This window comes from Ovis aries, chromosome 12, assembly GCF_016772045.2.
Source record: "Ovis aries strain OAR_USU_Benz2616 breed Rambouillet chromosome 12, ARS-UI_Ramb_v3.0, whole genome shotgun sequence".
NCBI classification, from domain to species: Eukaryota; Metazoa; Chordata; class Mammalia; order Artiodactyla; family Bovidae; genus Ovis; species Ovis aries.
This window is the reverse complement of record NC_056065.1, coordinates 1853347-1869679: the sequence shown is the minus strand read 5'-3', so window position 1 is coordinate 1869679 and position 16333 is coordinate 1853347. Positions and strand designations below refer to the sequence as shown.

Here is a 16333-nt window from a genome sequence, read left to right as displayed (position 1 = left end):
CCAGAGGCTCCTGAGTCCTGAGGAGAGAGGCAGGAAGGGGCTGCACGTGTAGGTCCAATCACAGAGGAAATCCCGAGACTGAGAGCTAGGAATCTGCTTGGACCGGGCCCCGGGATGCAGGGCCCCCCTGGAGCTAGAGAGTGATAGCAACTCCAGGTGGGAGGGAGGCTGGGGTCTCTGCAGGGGGAGACACTCTGGGCCTGGTGTGAGGGGGAACCTTGAAAAGCCCTGAGCTCCAGGCATGCAGAGATGGGGGGTGCCCTCCATGAGGCATGCTCTCAGGAGACCCCTAAACACTGGTCTGGACTCAACCCAGCGGGGCCCACTCCCTCCAGGGAGACAGCCTTGGCCTCCTGAAGAAGCTCCAGGTCCCCAGCCCTCCTGTGCGTCCGCCCAGCCCTTGGTCGGCACCATGCGGGGGTCTTGTAGGGATGAGTAAGGGGGCGAGGGGGGCTCGTGGGTTCTGTAACCCCTCTGACAGCTCCTCTGACCCCTCCTGAGGACTCCACAGAGTCTCCAGCCCAGGAATAAAGTGCTCTCCCGGGAAAGTGGGGAGGCTCTTGCCTGGCCTCAGTGAGTCCCAACCTCGTGGTCCCCACAGAGCACCTCTGCCCCCGTGAGTCTCCCACTGACACCTGGGAACCAACTAGCAGATCCAGCAGGCTCCTGCAGAGATCCGGGATGAGTCACGCCGCCGTCTGTTTGTTCACCTGCTCCGGGCCCGAGGGCCAGAGGCCACGTAGGGGTGTGCCTTCTGGGCAGCCTCGGACCTCAGTGGAGGGAGTCTAGTCGGGGGAGGACAGAGCAAGCTGCCAGGAGCCTGGGAGAACCTTAGAGACAGCCGCCCAGAGGAGGCCAAGATGCGAGTGTCCGCTCTACCCCCCATTATGACCTGTTCTGGGCGTCACTGCCGGGACTGCCTTGTCTGGAGGGGCACTGGGGGCGGGAGGGAGGTTACAGATGCTAGCTTGACAGTCAGACGTCTTGGGCTAAAGACCGGCCTACCACTTTCTACTTAAGCAGAAGTTATATAACCTTCCTGTGCCTCAGCCTCCTTGCCTACATAAAAATGGAGGTCATACAGTACCTTTCACGGGATTGTTGGGCGCGTTCAACCTAAGGCTTTAACTTAGAACGCTGCCTGACCTGTTGCAAGTACTCCAAAATGTTGGCCCTTACGTGCTTGTTTGTGGCTCCTAGGAATGTGAGCTCCCCGAGGCTAGCACAGTGTCTGCAGGGCCGCCATGCTCCCCAGCACCCCAGCTGCAGGGGGTGCGTCTCTTGTTGTGTGGCTGAGCCACGGCCCCGAGTAGCTGACGGACAGGCAGTGGCGAGCAGGGGTTCCCGGGCATTTATCACTGTAAGGCTGAGGCGCTGCACTTCCCGCCTCGCCCCGCGGGCACACACGCGTCTCACCGGCGCCCGTTTCCTCAACAGATGAGAAGGAGGAGAGCGTCCTGGGCAGCGTGCCCCTCCTGAGCTTCCGGGTGGCCGCAGTGCAGCCCTCGGACAACATCAGCCGGAAGCATACCTTTAAGGTCAGTGGGCCTTCCTCTCCCAGGCTGGGTGGGGGCTGGAGGCACTTCTCCTCGAGCACACGGAACGCAGCGGGGTCAGGAGCCGCCGCCTTCAGCAGTTCCGGATGGTGGTACTGGGGGAGGAGGCAGTGGCCCCAGGACTCAGTCCAGGCTGTTGCAAGGCTCACCCGAGGCTGGCCCCTGGTCTTCGCTCCCAGAGGAGCCTGTAGAGATGAGCTTCAGTGATACCACAGTCTTTCCTGGGGGATGATTCATTCTGTGCTGAGTCTGCAGACCCTCTGCCCAGCGTCCTGGCACTGAGGAAACCCTTCACCACAGAGGCAGAAGCTGTGGGCCCCTGGGCTTTTAAGATCCGTTCTGGAAAGTCTTCCTCTCCACCTTTAGCCCAGGGAACTAGACCCCCAGGCTAGCTTAATTAAAGGGTCTCCGGTGTCAGCTCCTATTCAGTGCCCAGCATGCTCCCACGGGCCGTGTAAGGACACTCAATTTCTCACTGGCCCTCACTTCCCTCTTTCGCTTTGCCCTTCCACCCTGCCGCCTGTTCCCTGTCCCCTCCACAGCCCTTGTCATGGCCCAGCACCCTGCTATATTTGTAACCTTGCAAAATGGCTTTTGTAGGCCTGTGTGTTTTAGATTCCATAAACAATGTGCTCTGCCTGAAAAAAAAACCTTTGGAGAAAATTTAGGAATTGAGTTTCGTGGTGGCTCAGACGGTAAAGAATCTGCCTGCAGTGCAGATCTGGGTTCAATCTCGGGGTCACGAAGATGCCCTGGAGAAGAGAATGGCAACCCACTCCAGTATCCTTGCCCGGACAATCCCATGGACAGGAGCCTGGCAGGCTACAGTCCATGGAGTCTCAAAGAGTCAGATACAACTGAGCAACTAACGGGGTGCAAGCGTATGAAGGGCACAGCAATTAAAGGCCACTAACCTCATGGAGACACAATTTGAGGAGTAAGGGCCCAGGGAGACGGGCCTCACCTGCCTGCTCTGAGCGGTGAGCGAGCATTGCTGCTCAGAACCCATGGGGGATCCACCCATCAAAGACAGGCCTGCAGCTGTCTCTTCCTGGGCCAGTGTTTTTCCACATTTAAAAATTCATGGCCTGTTTGAAATGATAGAAAATTCCATGCCTTTTTTGGACTTTGTGATGCAAAGATCGTAGGTTCTTTTTCATTTCCCAAATATAAAATTATGATATCGACCATGCATTTTCTTCGTACAAAGCCCTGTCTCCCCTAGTTGAGAAATACTGTCCAAGACCCTGAAAACCTACAGGTTGCTCGAGGGCAGCGGACAAGTTCCTGGGGCCCCAGAGACTCTGGTCACCTGGCTCCAGAGAGGTGGGCAGATACACAGGTGCTGCTCCGGGGAATAACGATGGACTGCTTAGGCGCATAATTAGTTTCCAGTCTCCAAGGGTCCCTGCAGAATGGATAATCAATAAGAGTCTAGCCCCAGGGCACCAGATTTTAGCTGGGGAAATAGGAACAGGCTGTTTAACCAACAACAGTCCTGCTACACACAGACACGTACATACACCCATACAGTCAGACAGCCTGTCTCACCCTCCCCTGCAGACCTTGCACACAGACACGCTCCAGCCCGGACCCCTGCTGGCAGTCGCCTTAGAGAACCGTCCCTAGTGACTGCCACATCTGCTCCGCAAACCCGGACCTCCGCGCCTGTCAGCCCTCTCCTCCTTTCCTCGAGGAGCGCACTGCCTCTTTAAACCCGACTGGAGGGCTGTGCTCGGTGGCCCACGAAAGGTCCTGATTGTGGTCATTCAGTGGCCTCCCCAGGGAAGGGAGGGGTGAGGAGACAGATGGGAGGCTTGTCCCACTGCAACCCGCAAGCGCCACCCTCAGATGGCCGGTAGTGAGGGACCGTCCCGCCCGTCCTGCGGCCGAATGCCTTGCCGTGCCCTGAGCCTCCCGAGGGGGCTCGGTGGGCTCCCCTGTTCTCAGGGCCCCTCTTGTATTTCCAGGCTGGTGCAGCTCCGCGTCAGCTGTCCTGTCTTTTCCTGGGCCCTCTGCTTCCCCGTCACAGGCTGCTGTTCCTATGCCTTCGCTCTCTGCTTGTTTCCCCACGGGCGTGTTTTGTCCTCCAGCTTGACTGCCAGCTCTTCAGGTGGAGACAGGGTGTCTTTGCCCTCCCTGGGACTGGTGCCCGGGGCAGAGCTCTGCACACACGGGGCGCTCCCTGGATGCGCAGCTGGTGAATTGTTTGCTGCTGCTCCCACCAGCCCAGGGCACACGGCCTCGTCCCCCAGTGTGGTTCTCCTTTGCGGAATCCCTGTGTCCTCCACCCCAGGGGCCTTACTTGGGGCCCTGCTGTAGTCTCAGCTCCCCCGGATACCTTCTTACAGCCTCAGTGGCTCCACAGTCAGCAACCCCCTGCCTCTGCATGCCTGCTGGGCAGCCTGGCGGGACGGTGGAGACTGGCAGGATCCGGAGGAAGGAACCTCCTCTCTGTGCTGAGAGAAGCAGGAGGCTCCGCCACTGGGCAGAGGCTCCTAGGAAGGAAACCCTGTCCCGGGGAAGCTGCTGAGGGTGAGCGGAGCCTGGCTGGGGGAACTCCCGGAGGGTGTGGGCCCAGCGTTGCTGTTTAGGAGAGCCCTGGGGCTTGTCAGAACAGCCCTACCTTCTCTGCTCCCAAACCCCGGAGACCCAGGATTTTCACTCAAGGGGTCAGAGGCCAGTGTGCACTCTGGGCTCTCTCGTGATGAGTGGGATGCACAGAGCCAGCTGCTTTTTCTGAGAGATGGTGGCTCTCACCTGGGGAGTATTCTCAGCTCTCAGAATCGAGCTTGGGAGCGTCTTTTCCTCACGGACATCCCCATGGGACAGCTGCCTCAGTTAAGACCAGAGCCACATGGCAAGGTGTTTGCAGTTGCCGAGCTGGTCAGGATCAGAGCTAGGATTAGCACTGGGCCGCCCTGCCCTCTCCCTTCCACCAGCCGAGGTTCTCCAGGTCTGAGCTCTCCACCACGGCTCCTGGTGGTGGCCTGGGCCTTGCTGGGTGCTGTGGTCCCAGTGGTGACTCTGAGTAGGAGGGGTGGCCCGAGTAGCTCCCCACGCCCCTTGCTCCTCAACATTCCTGCCACACCGTCTCTTGTCTCTGCCTCTGGTGTTCGATTGACCTGTTCTGTGCTTCTCCTCCTTCTGGCCACGTGAGGACCCCTCCTCTGGACAGGAGCTCTCTTCGGGGTGCCCGCCTGCCATGCCTGCTTGCGGCCGCCAACTAGGTAGCGTGCTCCGACTGTCTCTGCATGCCCCCGTGTGCCCGTGCTGCTCCTGTGCCCAGGAGGGTGCCAGCTCCCCAGAGGCTGAGCTGGGGCTGGGATGGGCCATGCTTGGGGGTGGGAGGCATCTCTCCCAGGCGTGGGGGTGACTGACCTTCACATCAGAGACTGAATTTGGTGGGCAAAGCGGGCAAGGTAATTGTCCCTTCTGCTTGTAACCGCCTCGGGTAGGGTATGTAAACCTACCTGGCTATTACTGGGCGGCCTGGTGGTGTCCTGAGGGCTAGCCACAGGCAGGCATGCGGAGGCCAGCCAGAGCCCTTGGGACTGCTGTGGCCTGCCTCTTCAGCTTGCCCTGAGCTCCAGCTGGAGCCAAGAGCTGCCGGTTGGGGGAGTGATCCGCCTGACCACCCCTCCTGCGGGCTGGGTGTCTTCTCCCCACAGGTGACTGTCTGCTGGGTGGACGAGGCTGGAGCCAGTTCCACGCGCTGCCTCTCCCCACAGGCTGAGCACGCCGGGGTCCGCACCTACTTCTTCAGCGCCGAGAGCCCCGAGGAGCAGGAGGCCTGGATCCAGGCCATGGGGGAGGCCGCGCGAGTACAGATCCCCCCAGCCCAGAAGTCGGCGCCGCCCCAAGCTTCACGTCACAAGTGAGTGCAGGGGTGGAGCAGGGCATGGGTAGTGCCCTCAGAGAGAGTGGGGGTGAAGAGGGGCCCCCCACGCCATTGCTGAGCCCAGCACATGGGCTTGAACCCTGAGAAAAGGTGAACAAGCTCCTTGCCTCCCAGGAGCATGCCTGCCTAAGTGACTTCAGAGCTGTAGTCTCTGTTTCCTTGGGCATCTCCTCCTCTTCTTTCTGAGCCAGTGGAGGCCAACAGAAAAGCCAGTTCCATCAGGGCCTGGCCAGGAACCATATAGGGTCATTGGCTCATTTTGTTCAGCACACCACCTTTGTGGGACTCAGGTTTGAAGCCCAGCTCGGCTACTTGCCTACTGTGTGACCTGAGTGTAAGTTACTTAGCCTCTGACCCTCAGAGACAGCCTTTATAATCCTACCTCTGAGTTGTTGTGAGGACAATATGGTGTATGTAAAATGCTTGACTTGCAGCAAGGGCTCAGTATGTGAGTCACTTTATCCCATCATTACCCGGAGCCTCAGCCCCTGGCTCTGGTTGAACTTTGCTTCTGAAGTTAGATTTTAATAGGGACCCAGTAGAAACAGGTTTTACAGTATAGACTCTAAGACTTTATGCATGTCTTAGAATTGTTCACCGAGCGGTATCTCAGCAAGGATGCTTGACTGTTGAATTGGAGAAGGTCAGGAGAGTCCGTCCTTGCCTCTACCAAGGAGTGAACTTCCAGGAGTTCACTTATTCTTTTCACAAATATTTACTGTAAATACCAACGTGTATAGGCTGCTAGGAAAACAAGGTAGGAAAAGTCTGACAAGCTCAAACCTCATGAAGCTTATATTCTCAGAGAAAGTCCTGTGAGAAGCTGGTTCAGGAAAGGGGTTTCTGTGCCTGTGAAGTCTGAGGCAGCCACTCTGGCCCCTGGTGTGCCTGCCACGTTTGACCTCACACAGTCCTTACCCACTCTGCCACTGAGGAGCCCAAGACTCGTGGACATTAAATAACTCTCTCTAGGCGAGAAGGCTTGCCTGTCACAAGCCTCTGTAGCTGGGACATCAGCAGTTTCTACTCCGTGTCGCGTACAGTTGCCACCAAGTGAGGCGGCTGGGTCCCGGACAGACTGCAGAGGAGACCCAGTCTGGGTGGGGTTGGTCTCGGCCATAGCTTGAGGGCTCGACCCCAGGTGGGTCAGCAGAAGGGAGTGGAGGGTGGCCCTTGGGGACGACGAGCAAACAGGCACAGGTGGCCTTGGATCGTGCTTTACAGTTGCCCGGACTGGAGCAGGGAGAGAAAGTGGTAGGTGGGATTTAGGAAGCAGAATGGAATACGTTGACTCCTGTTTCCATCGCTGCTTTCTTGCCTAACCTTTTCATTCCTTTTCTCCTTCTCACTTTCCCCCACCTGAACTCCATGCTGGGCTGGGGTCACTTACAACACCGCCCTTGGCGTCCCACAGCCATGAGAAGCCAGACTCTGAGAACATCCCACCCGGCAAACACCACCATCAGCTCCCCCACAACAGCGTTCCCAAGCCTGAACCAGAGGCCAAGACTCGCGGTGAGGGTGACGGCCGAGGCTGCGAGAAGGCGGAGCGGAGGCCCGAGAGGCCCGACGCCAAGAGCGAGCCGCTGGCGAAAGCCAACGGTGTCCACGCCGGACCAGAACCCGCCTCAGAGCCGGGCAGCCCTTTCCCCGAGGGCCTGAGGGTCCCGGGAGGCGGGGAGCGGCCCGCCCAGCCCAACGGCTGGCAGTATAGCTCCCCCAGCCGGCCGGGGAGCACAGCCTTCCCGCCTCAGGACTCCGAGAGCGGGGGTCACCGGCGGAGCTTCCCGCCACGCACCAACCCCGACAAAATTGCCCAGCGCAAGAGCTCCATGAACCAGCTTCAGCAGTGGGTGAACCTGCGCCGAGGGATCCCCCCTCCTGAAGACCTTCGGAGGTGCGGCCTGGGGCGGGTAGGGTGGGGTGCTGCTCCCTCCAGGGCTGGGGCATGACATGCAGGCAGCCTCCGCTTCCGGAAGCCAGGCTGGATGGGGAAACCAGCCCCATTCCCTGCCTGCCCAAGTCCTTCCTGCCTCACGGTTGCTCCCTTACCTCTGATGCTGTCTGCCAGCTTCCTTCAGAGAAAGGGGCAGAGCGCCCAGTGCCTCGCCCAGGAGAGTAAACAGAGGAAAGGCAAGTGAAGTTGCTCAGTCGTGTCCGACTCTTTGCAAACCCACGGACTGTAGCCCACCAGGCTCCTCTGTCCGTGGGGATTTCCAGGCAAGAGTATAGGAGTGGGTTGCCACTCCCTTCTCCAGGGGATCTTCCTGACCCAGGGATGGAACCCAGGTCTCCTGCTTTGCAGGTGGACTCTTTACCATCTGAGCCACCAGGGAAGCCCCGCAGGGCACTGGGTGGACTGAAACATGTAGGCAGTCACAACGAGGGGCCTTTAAAGCTGTTCCAGCTAGACATCCATCCCTGCTTCCCAGTACAGCATCCAGTGTTTCCACCAACGCGAGACTCAGTAACTGCCAAGACAACTCGCTTTGTGTTTGAATGGCTCTAATTGTTTGAAAGCCATTATTTATAAACACTTTTTGGAAAAGAAAGATGTTGCCACTCATTGGCCCTAGTTCTACCCTCTAGACAAGTTTACTTCAGCTCAGTTCAGTCGCTCAGTCGTGTCCGACTCCTTGCGACCCCATGAATCGCAGCACACCAGGCCTCCCTGTCCATCACCAACTCCCGGAGTCCACCCAAACTCCTGTGCATTGAGTCGGTGATGCCATCCAGCCATCTCATCCTCTGTCGTCCCCTTCTCCTTCCGCCCCCAATCCCTCCCAGCATCAGAGTCTTTTCCAATGAGTCAGCTCTTCGCATGAGGTGGCCAAAGTATTGGAGTTTCAGCCTCAGCATCAGTCCATCCAGTGAACACCCAGGACTGAGCTCCTTTAGGATGGACTGGTTGGATCTCCTTGCAGTCCAAGGAACTTGCAAGAGTCTTCTGCAGCACCACAGTTCAAAAGCATCAATTACTTCTATTACTAGATAATAGTGACTGGCTTTCATTTGAAGACATTTATTGGATATCTGATATTTGAATTTTTTGGATATTTGACATTTTGGATAGAAGACATTTATTTATTTTTATTTTTTGGATATCTTTAAATGTCTTTTGGATAGAAGACATTTATCGGATATTAGATATTTGGATATTTGAAGACCTTTATTGGACCTGAGTATGTTCACCAGGCAGGTGGGGTTACCGCTCCTTCCCTGGGGCTCTGGGCAGCTCCAGGGGCTGCAGGTAACAGCTCACTGTAGTGATCTGCCCTGCCCTGGGGAGAGCACCTCGCTTGGGTTGAGTCCCAGGAACCGACTGGTTGAATCTTCGACAGGACCGTGAAATCAGGGAAGGCGCCCCCTTGTGTGTCCTCTGTTGCCCACCTCCAGGGGCCTGGTACACTCCACTTCTTTCTGCTCAGAGCCTCTCTGGAAAGGATCTGAGAAATTGGTTCATGCTGAGATAGAGATGGCTGGAGGGCTTAAAGTTTCTCCTAGGGTATTTCATTTTAAAGAAACAGGGATGGAAGCTCTGAATAGTGAAATTTCTGGCCTCAGGGAGCTGATTGAGGGAGGGAGTTTGAGGACTGGTCCTTCTTGCACCTCTGGAAAACAAGCCTCTGTGCGTGGGCAGTGGACGCCTCTGTGTGCACGCAAGGTCAGCCTAGGGCACATCCACCTAGTCAGAACCCGCCCTAGGCTGGCGGACAGGGAGGGGCGGCTGGGGCACGGGCAGGTGGCCAGGAACATGCCCATCTTATCTGACTTCCTTACAGAGTCCTCTCTCTCTCTCAGTCCTTCTAGGTTCTACCCTGTGTCCCGTAGGGTCCCTGAGTATTATGGCCCCTACTCTTCCCAGTACCCTGATGATTACCAGTACTACCCCCCAGGGGTGCGGCCGGACAGCATCTGCTCAATGCCCGCCTACGACCGGATCAGCCCGCCCTGGGGCCTGGAGGACAAGCGGCACTCCTTCCGGAATGTAGGCGGCCCTGCCTTCCAGCTGCGCGAGTGGAAGGAGCCTGCTGGCCTTGGGCGGCCTGACGGCACCGTCTGGATCCCCAGCCCCTCCCGGCAGCCCGTTTTCTACGATGAGCTGGAGGCTGCCTCCGGCTCCCTGCGCCGCCTGTCCCTGCAGCCCCGCTCCCACTCCGTGCCCCGCTCGCCCGGCCAGGGCTCCTACAGCCGCAGCCGCCTGTACTCCCCCGCCCGCTCGCCCAGGGCCCACTTTGAGCGGCTGCCACCTCGCAGTGAGGACATCTATGCTGACCCTGCCGCCTACGTGATGAGGCGATCCATCAGCTCCCCCAAGGTGAGCCCCCCGCCTTCCCCACCTTCCTCAGCCCCTGAGGTCCCCCGGAAGCCTGAGGCCGTCTGTCGAGAAGACATGGACGTCTGGGGCCTTTGGGTCCCTCAGCTGGCTCCACAGGACCAAAGGTGGCTCCTGGGGCGGGGGCCACTGGCCCCACAGTCCCGTCCGTGGAGGAGTTGCCTTGCCTCTGCACAGGAACACTGCTCTCTGTGCCCCTCCCCAGGCTGTGCCAGAGGCCCTGATGCTGTAAAAGAGGGCAGAGAGGCTCTGTTTGCTTCAGACCTCGAGGACCTGGACAGATCATTGCAAGCATATTGCAATGGGTGAATGCTGTCCGTGTTAGTTTGAAACCTGCTCCAGGACAGGATACAGCATCCCTGACTGTGAGCTGCAGTTGGTGGGGAAGCTTATGTCCCAGCTGAAGCCTCACCTCTCCAATCCCCTTTCTCTTCCAGTATGATTACCTGGGAGACAGGCGGCCAGTCCCCGCAGGACTGTTCCCCTACAACTACCCACCATCCCCCACGGTCCACGATAAGATGGTACGTCCTTTCCTCCCACTCCGCTTCCCCTCAGGCCCCTCCTCCCAGGGGAGGACGGACGCTCTGTGCCCGGTGCCTGGACCGTCTGGTCTTTGGCAGCCTCTGGATACCTCCTCCCTCCAGCCTGGACTCTAACGTCAGTACCGAGTGCGGTGCTAAGTACCCCTTCTCCGCGGTGACACAGGGCCGAGGAGCAGGGACAAACCCCGGAAACGTGAGCTGTCCCCACCCTCTGCATCTCAGGACAGCCGCTGTCCAGTATGCAGAGGGGCCTGGCTTAGGCTGCGGGCTGGGAAGAAAACTTAGGCTCGCGCGCCCCAAACAGGCGAGACCATCTAGGTTTCTTCCTCCTAAGCATACTTGCTTCGAGCTTGCCCTCACCTGGAATGCTACTGCGGGGGAAAGAGATGAGAGGTAGGACGGGGAAAGAGTCCATACTGCGTCTTCTTGTACCTTCTCTCACCTTTCCCCTCGTGTCTCTTCCTGGAATTTGTTCTCCTGAGAATTTCGTCTCCCCTGGAGAACTTGGAACAGACGTTCCACTTGGAGAGCTGGGAGAGCCTCTGGAAGCAACAGGCAGAGTCCCTGTCCCAAAGGGCCTGTAACTGACCACCCCCCTTGACGAGTCTCCTCTGTGTATGTCCAAACTCTGTAGTCTTGACACAGAGCAAATGCACCCACCCAAAAACAGTGAATTTCCCCAGAAAATGCAGAGCTGACAGAAAGTGCTGCCTGGGGGGCTTCTTGGTGCCTCCCTCTCCCAGGCGAGGGCCAGGCTGCAGAGTGTATCCCTCCTATGCCCCTCTCCCTTCCCCAGACCCCGCAGGGCCAGGGAGGCCCCCTTTGTCACTGCCCAGCTAACTCTTAACTGCTTTGCTTCCTTTTATTGTCTTTTGTTGTGTTCCTGTTGTTTGTGTTGCTGTTGGGCCTCGGGCTCCGGGTAGGATGAACTTTTAGACCTTCAGTTGCAAAGAAACCTAGAGTATTTGGATCAGCAGGTAGGCAGAGCTGGTGCCCCTCACCACCCCCTGCCCTTCCATCACGTCTGCCCGCTTCTCCTCGCCTCCTCATCTTCCATCCATTCAACAACCTTTGTTGACCCAACAAAGTGGCTTATATTTTGGTTTGCAGCTTCACACGCCTTCTCTGCAAAGCCCTTTAGGACAGCTGGGAGTTTCCTGGGGAAAGGAGAATAGTAAATGACCGCATGAATAATTAATGTCACCATCTATTTGTTCGGCCCAGATGGAAATGCCCCCAGGGAGCAGGCAACAATTTGCATTTTTGCTGGAGAGAGTTGCAGAGATAGGGAGGAGCTCTAAAGCAGGAGTCTTGGCTAAAGCTAAACGAAATCCTAACGCTAAGGATATAGTTCAGCTTGAATCTGGGAAATTGGCCTGTCCTCTTCCGCAGTCCCAGGTTGTGGTTAAATTCCACAGTTTGTAAATGAAGGACCACAGACCTGCCCTCACGATTTCTTAGTTTATGTCCATTCAGCATAGTTGTTAGTCCCTGTGCAAAGTCCTTCTCTCTACACAGCTTCTGTTTTCCTGAGAATTCAGTGCGGTAGACAGAGGGAATATTAACCAGCCCAGTGTTACAGAGGCGCATCCTGAAGAGGCAGTGAGTGTCCCCATGTGATGGAAGGGATCCACTACTGGGCTCTTGTCTTTGTCTGCCGTGCCTTTTGGGGCTAATGAGGCTGTGATACTGGGTTTAGATAGGTCAGGGGTCAATATGCTGGGCATTTACATGAGGATGTACTCATGTTCAGATCTGTACCCCCAAATCATGGGGAATCTGAGCGTGCACCAGGTCCAGGTGGAGGTAGCCTAGGGTGGTGGAAAGAATAATGACGGTAATAATAACAACGGCAGACTTACCATAATTGGATGCTTCCTCTGTGGCCCTTACTGTTTTAAGCACTTTACGGATCCTAACTCACTTAATCTTTATAACAGCCCTGCAAGGTGGGTGTTGCTATTTTCCCCATTTTGTACAGGATAGGATGAAACTAAGGGCTTCCCTGGAGGCTCAGTGGTAAAGAATCCACCTGCCGATGCAGGAGACGCAAATTTGACCCCTGAGTCAGGAGGATCTCCTGGAGAAGGAAGTGGCAGCCCACTCCAGTACTCTTGCCTGGGAATCCTATGGACAGAGGAGCCTGGTGGGCTACAGTCCACGGGGTCACAAAGGAGTCGGACACAACTTGGCAACTAAAGAACAATAATGGTGAAACCAGAGTCCAGAGAGATCAAGTAACACGCCAAGGACACGCAGCCAGTGAGCAGCAGAGGCAGGATATGGCTCTGAGCTTTTGACTCAGTTTACAGCTGAGGAGACATCCAGCATGTGAAGAAGTTGGGGTCAAACCTCATCAGATTGATTGTGTGCTCTTAACGTTGCGGAGAGGACCACAAACATGGTATCAGAGGACGGGGCTGTACCTGCTGGTGGTTCTAGTCACAAGCTGTGTGACTTTCTCTCTAAGGCCGTGGTGTCTCGGTGAGCTCAGCCTCATTGGAGACCTTGGGTGCTGGGAAACACGATACACACTTTAATCAGCAATGGCTCTTGGTCACCAAGAACGTGGCATTTTAGCCCCAGAAGGAGCACGTGCTGTTGGCGCGGTGCGCATCCTAGGCTGTGTGCGGGCGGGTCTCTGATGCCCGCCAGAGCTCAGGGCTGGGGAGCACTGGCGGGCAGCAGGGCCTGCAGGGGTGTGGGCTGGTGAGCGGCAGGGCTCCCGGTCAGGCCTTCCTCCCTGCAGCCCATCCACACGGCTGGCTGTCCCATGCAGTACAGGGGTCAGGACCCCTTCCGGGGGGCTTCTGCCCTCACAGGAGGGCTGGAGGCTTCAGGAATAACGTTTCAGAGAAGCTCTTCCTAGATAAAGGATAACATTCTTAAAAGACAATTTTCGATGATGAGAAGAGTCCAGAATATAGTCAGACACTACACTCTAGTCCCAACTGTGCCGTTTACAAGGACTTTCCTGAAACCTTGGAAATGTCACTTGGTCTCTCTGGGCCTTTGTTTTCTCAGTCATGGGATGGACTTTGTAGGACCTGCCCTTTATACCTCAGAGTTATTGGGAGAGCCAGGTGGGAAGGCGTATGAGAGCCCTCCGGCAGACACGGATGTGGGTAGTGATTTCTAATATGATCACTTTTTCGTTTTCTTCCGAAAGTCAAAAATATTAACTTGACCACCCTTGACCCCGGTGCTGTGTATTACTATAAGGTACTGGGTTAGGCGCTTTCTCGCCAGATTTCTCTCACGTTTTGGAGAGACAGACGGTGGCACACAGGGGCTCCCCTAGAGGCAAGGTCCGCACTGGCCAAAGCATCCGGGGAGCCACAGCGCGGCGGGGGAGCGTCAGGGCCAGACTGCCGCCGCTTCCTTTACTGTTGAAGATCCCTGGTTGGGGAAGGAGTGAGAGCGGTGGGGGGCCAGCAAGAGCCTGGGGCTCGCCTGCCGTCTCAGCCTGATGTGCTGGCGGACATGCCTGTGCTGTAGGCATCCGCGTGTAACCCGCACGTGGGACACAGGCCCGCTGCGCAGGCGGCAGACGTAAACATACACACGCCACCGACAGTCACACACATACAACACGGGCACTCCCTGTACACGGCAAACACAGTCTTATTCACACACACACGTGCACAGGCTCTGAGAAGACAGGAATTGAGCTTGGAGCCTACAGAATGTGGTTGATGTCCTGCTGACTTTTAACCATTTAACAAATACTCAACCTCATGTTATAGTTGTTCTTTTAGAAGCCTTTCAAATCACACTTTATATTATAGGAAAAAAACTCCCAAGTGGGCTAAAAAAGTAGAAAAATCAAATCCTAGGAAAGCCCTTTAACATGCGCTGGAGCCTGTGCATGGAGCTGGAAGGGTGCCCCTTGCCTGCCTGCAGAGTACAGAAGCAAGGCCGCCTTTGGGCGGCCACCCAAACCAGGCAGGAGGGAAATATGTGTGGGTCCAACACAGACTGGGAAGCAAGGGTAAAAAATGTGGGGGTTCCCCGAATTGTGACCCCAGAAGATCTGCCCTAGGGCGGCTCTGCCCCTCCCCTGGCTCACGTCTCCTCCCCAGGAAGCTTTTCTGCACACGCCCGCTGTGTTCCGCCACCTTCCCCTGCAGATCAGCCGAGTTACAGGGACATAGCCCGGGACACGCCCCCACATGTCCACACTTGGCACTGCCACCCTGGAGCCGGGGGAGATGCCAGCCTTCCTGGTTGGTGTGCTTGGCCAGTGCACTCCCCCCCTCATTCCCCCTCACCCTTCCTCCCGCTCTTTCTCTTTCATTTGGCAAGTAGTTTTCCCCCTCCATGTTCCTGAAGATCTCTGAGCGTAAAGAGTGCATGTTGGGAGAGCGGCGACACCTTCTCTGGTGTCTCTCTAACACGGCTTGCTTGCTTTGACCTCCTTATTTGCTCCCTGGCATCATCCCAGGTCGGCATGGATGCTATCAGCCCAGCTCTGGAAACAGAATTTTACAGTCCTCTCTACTCTAGAGCAGAGGTGGGCAGCACTCGGGGAGAGAGGCCTGTGCCTAACCGACGTGAAGACCCATCCAAAGAGCAGGTCGCATTTTCTTTAAAGTTGTTCGCTTAGGTCCCATTTGGGGAGATCGGCCTTTCCCACTGCCCGCGTGGTCCTTGACCAAACCAGAGTGAGAAGCGAGGGCTGGGCCGGGGGGCAAGGCCCGCAACGCTCAGGCACCCGGGGAGGTGTCCCTGGGCCCGGGCGAGGCCACGGCGACCTCCCGCCTGCCTGCCTGCCATGGCCTTTCCTCGTGGGCAGCTTCAGTGCGGGTCCCGAACCAGAGTTCACAGCGGGTGAGTGATGGGCGAGAGCAGAGAAGGTGCTGGAGGCCCCAGGAGGATCCGCCCTCCGCTGTCTCCTGGAGCCCAGGCGGGCGTGGGGAAGACCCCCGCGTGGGACTGCATCTGAGCCGACCGTTCCTCCCTCTGCCGCAGATGAGTGAGAGCGAGGCTCTGATCAGTGTGGTGAACCGCATGGTGGAGAGCTCCTCCCCCAGCGCCCAGCTCTTCATGCAAGTAAGGCCTCTGCCTGGCAGCACACTCACGTCAGCGTCATTCCCGCCGCCCGTGCATGGTCCAGCCCGCTCCTCTGCCGGGCCTTACCCCTGGGCTCAGCCCGGCCTTCCTCCTCTCATTCCTGGGGTCGCCTCCATTCTTCATGTTCGTGGGTGAACGGGCTCATTCCCCAGACCATCAGCATAGCCAGCCCTGACATCTCATGCCGTGCGAGGGATCACGAAGGGTCCAGGACTTCTCTCGCGCGTTTGGTGTCTGCTTACCAGTCGCTGGGGTGGGGAGCATGGGGGTGTGGTGTGGAGCCGTCCGGTGACACTGTCGTGCAGGGGGGCTGTTTGCTGCATGTGGCACCAGTGGAAGGCGCGTTTGCCAGGCCGAGAGGCGCCTCCGGTTTAGGCCCAGTCCCTGGGACTGGCACGCCATCTACTAGGGCAGTCATTTTCAGACGCTTCTGATGCTCCTTCCTCCTGCCAGGTCTTAGCTGAGACTTAACTGTTGTTCCCATGGTTGTTTCGCGTGAGCCGTTTGGGAGCTACCCGGCGCTGGAGCCCCTCCAGAACCACTGGGACGGGCTTCGGCTGGGCCGTCCCCTGCTCTCCATCAGGCAGAGTGCCGCTCAGCTCGGGTTCTGGAGTGGATGCTGCCTGAGCTGGAAGGCTGTGGCCGGTGGCAGGAACAAGGCGGGGCCATCAGCTGTCCCATGCCCGAACGCCCTGCCTCTGCCGAGGTAACCGGCCTCCTGTTCCTGCAGGTCCCTCCGTACCCAGAAGTGTTCCAGGACAGCCTCCACACCTACAAGCTGAACGAGCAAGACACAGACGTAAGAGCAGCTTACTGTTCCCTCCGCCCCGCTGGCCCCACCGCTGCCCCCTCATTCTAGCTCTCCCCGTGGGGGCTTTTCCTGTGCCCCCTTCTCATCCCCTGTAGCCCCTCACACATCTGG

At 57.4% G+C, this 16333-nt stretch overlaps 1 protein-coding gene across 15 annotated transcripts in view; it reads left to right on the top strand.

The window, feature by feature from the left end:
- Positions 1–16333, top strand: part of PLEKHA6 (pleckstrin homology domain containing A6) — a 143073-nt gene that overhangs the window by 104770 nt on the left and 21970 nt on the right. For 8 of the 15 annotated variants that reach the window (XM_042256928.2, XM_042256926.2, XM_042256927.2 and 5 more), the window contains 8 exons: positions 1438–1538; positions 5228–5433; positions 6872–7354; positions 9259–9775; positions 10231–10317; positions 11262–11315; positions 15310–15390; positions 16142–16210. In XM_042256928.2, coding sequence (XP_042112862.1) covers positions 1438–1538; positions 5228–5433; positions 6872–7354; positions 9259–9775; positions 10231–10317; positions 11262–11315; positions 15310–15390; positions 16142–16210 — 1598 coding nt within the window. Of the gene's footprint in view, positions 1–1437; positions 4787–5227; positions 5434–6871; positions 7355–9258; positions 9776–10230; positions 10318–11261; positions 11316–15309; positions 15391–16141; positions 16211–16333 lie in introns of those variants that run through there. The other 7 variants (XM_060396003.1, XM_060396002.1, XM_060396000.1 and 4 more) reach the window with 6 other exon arrangements.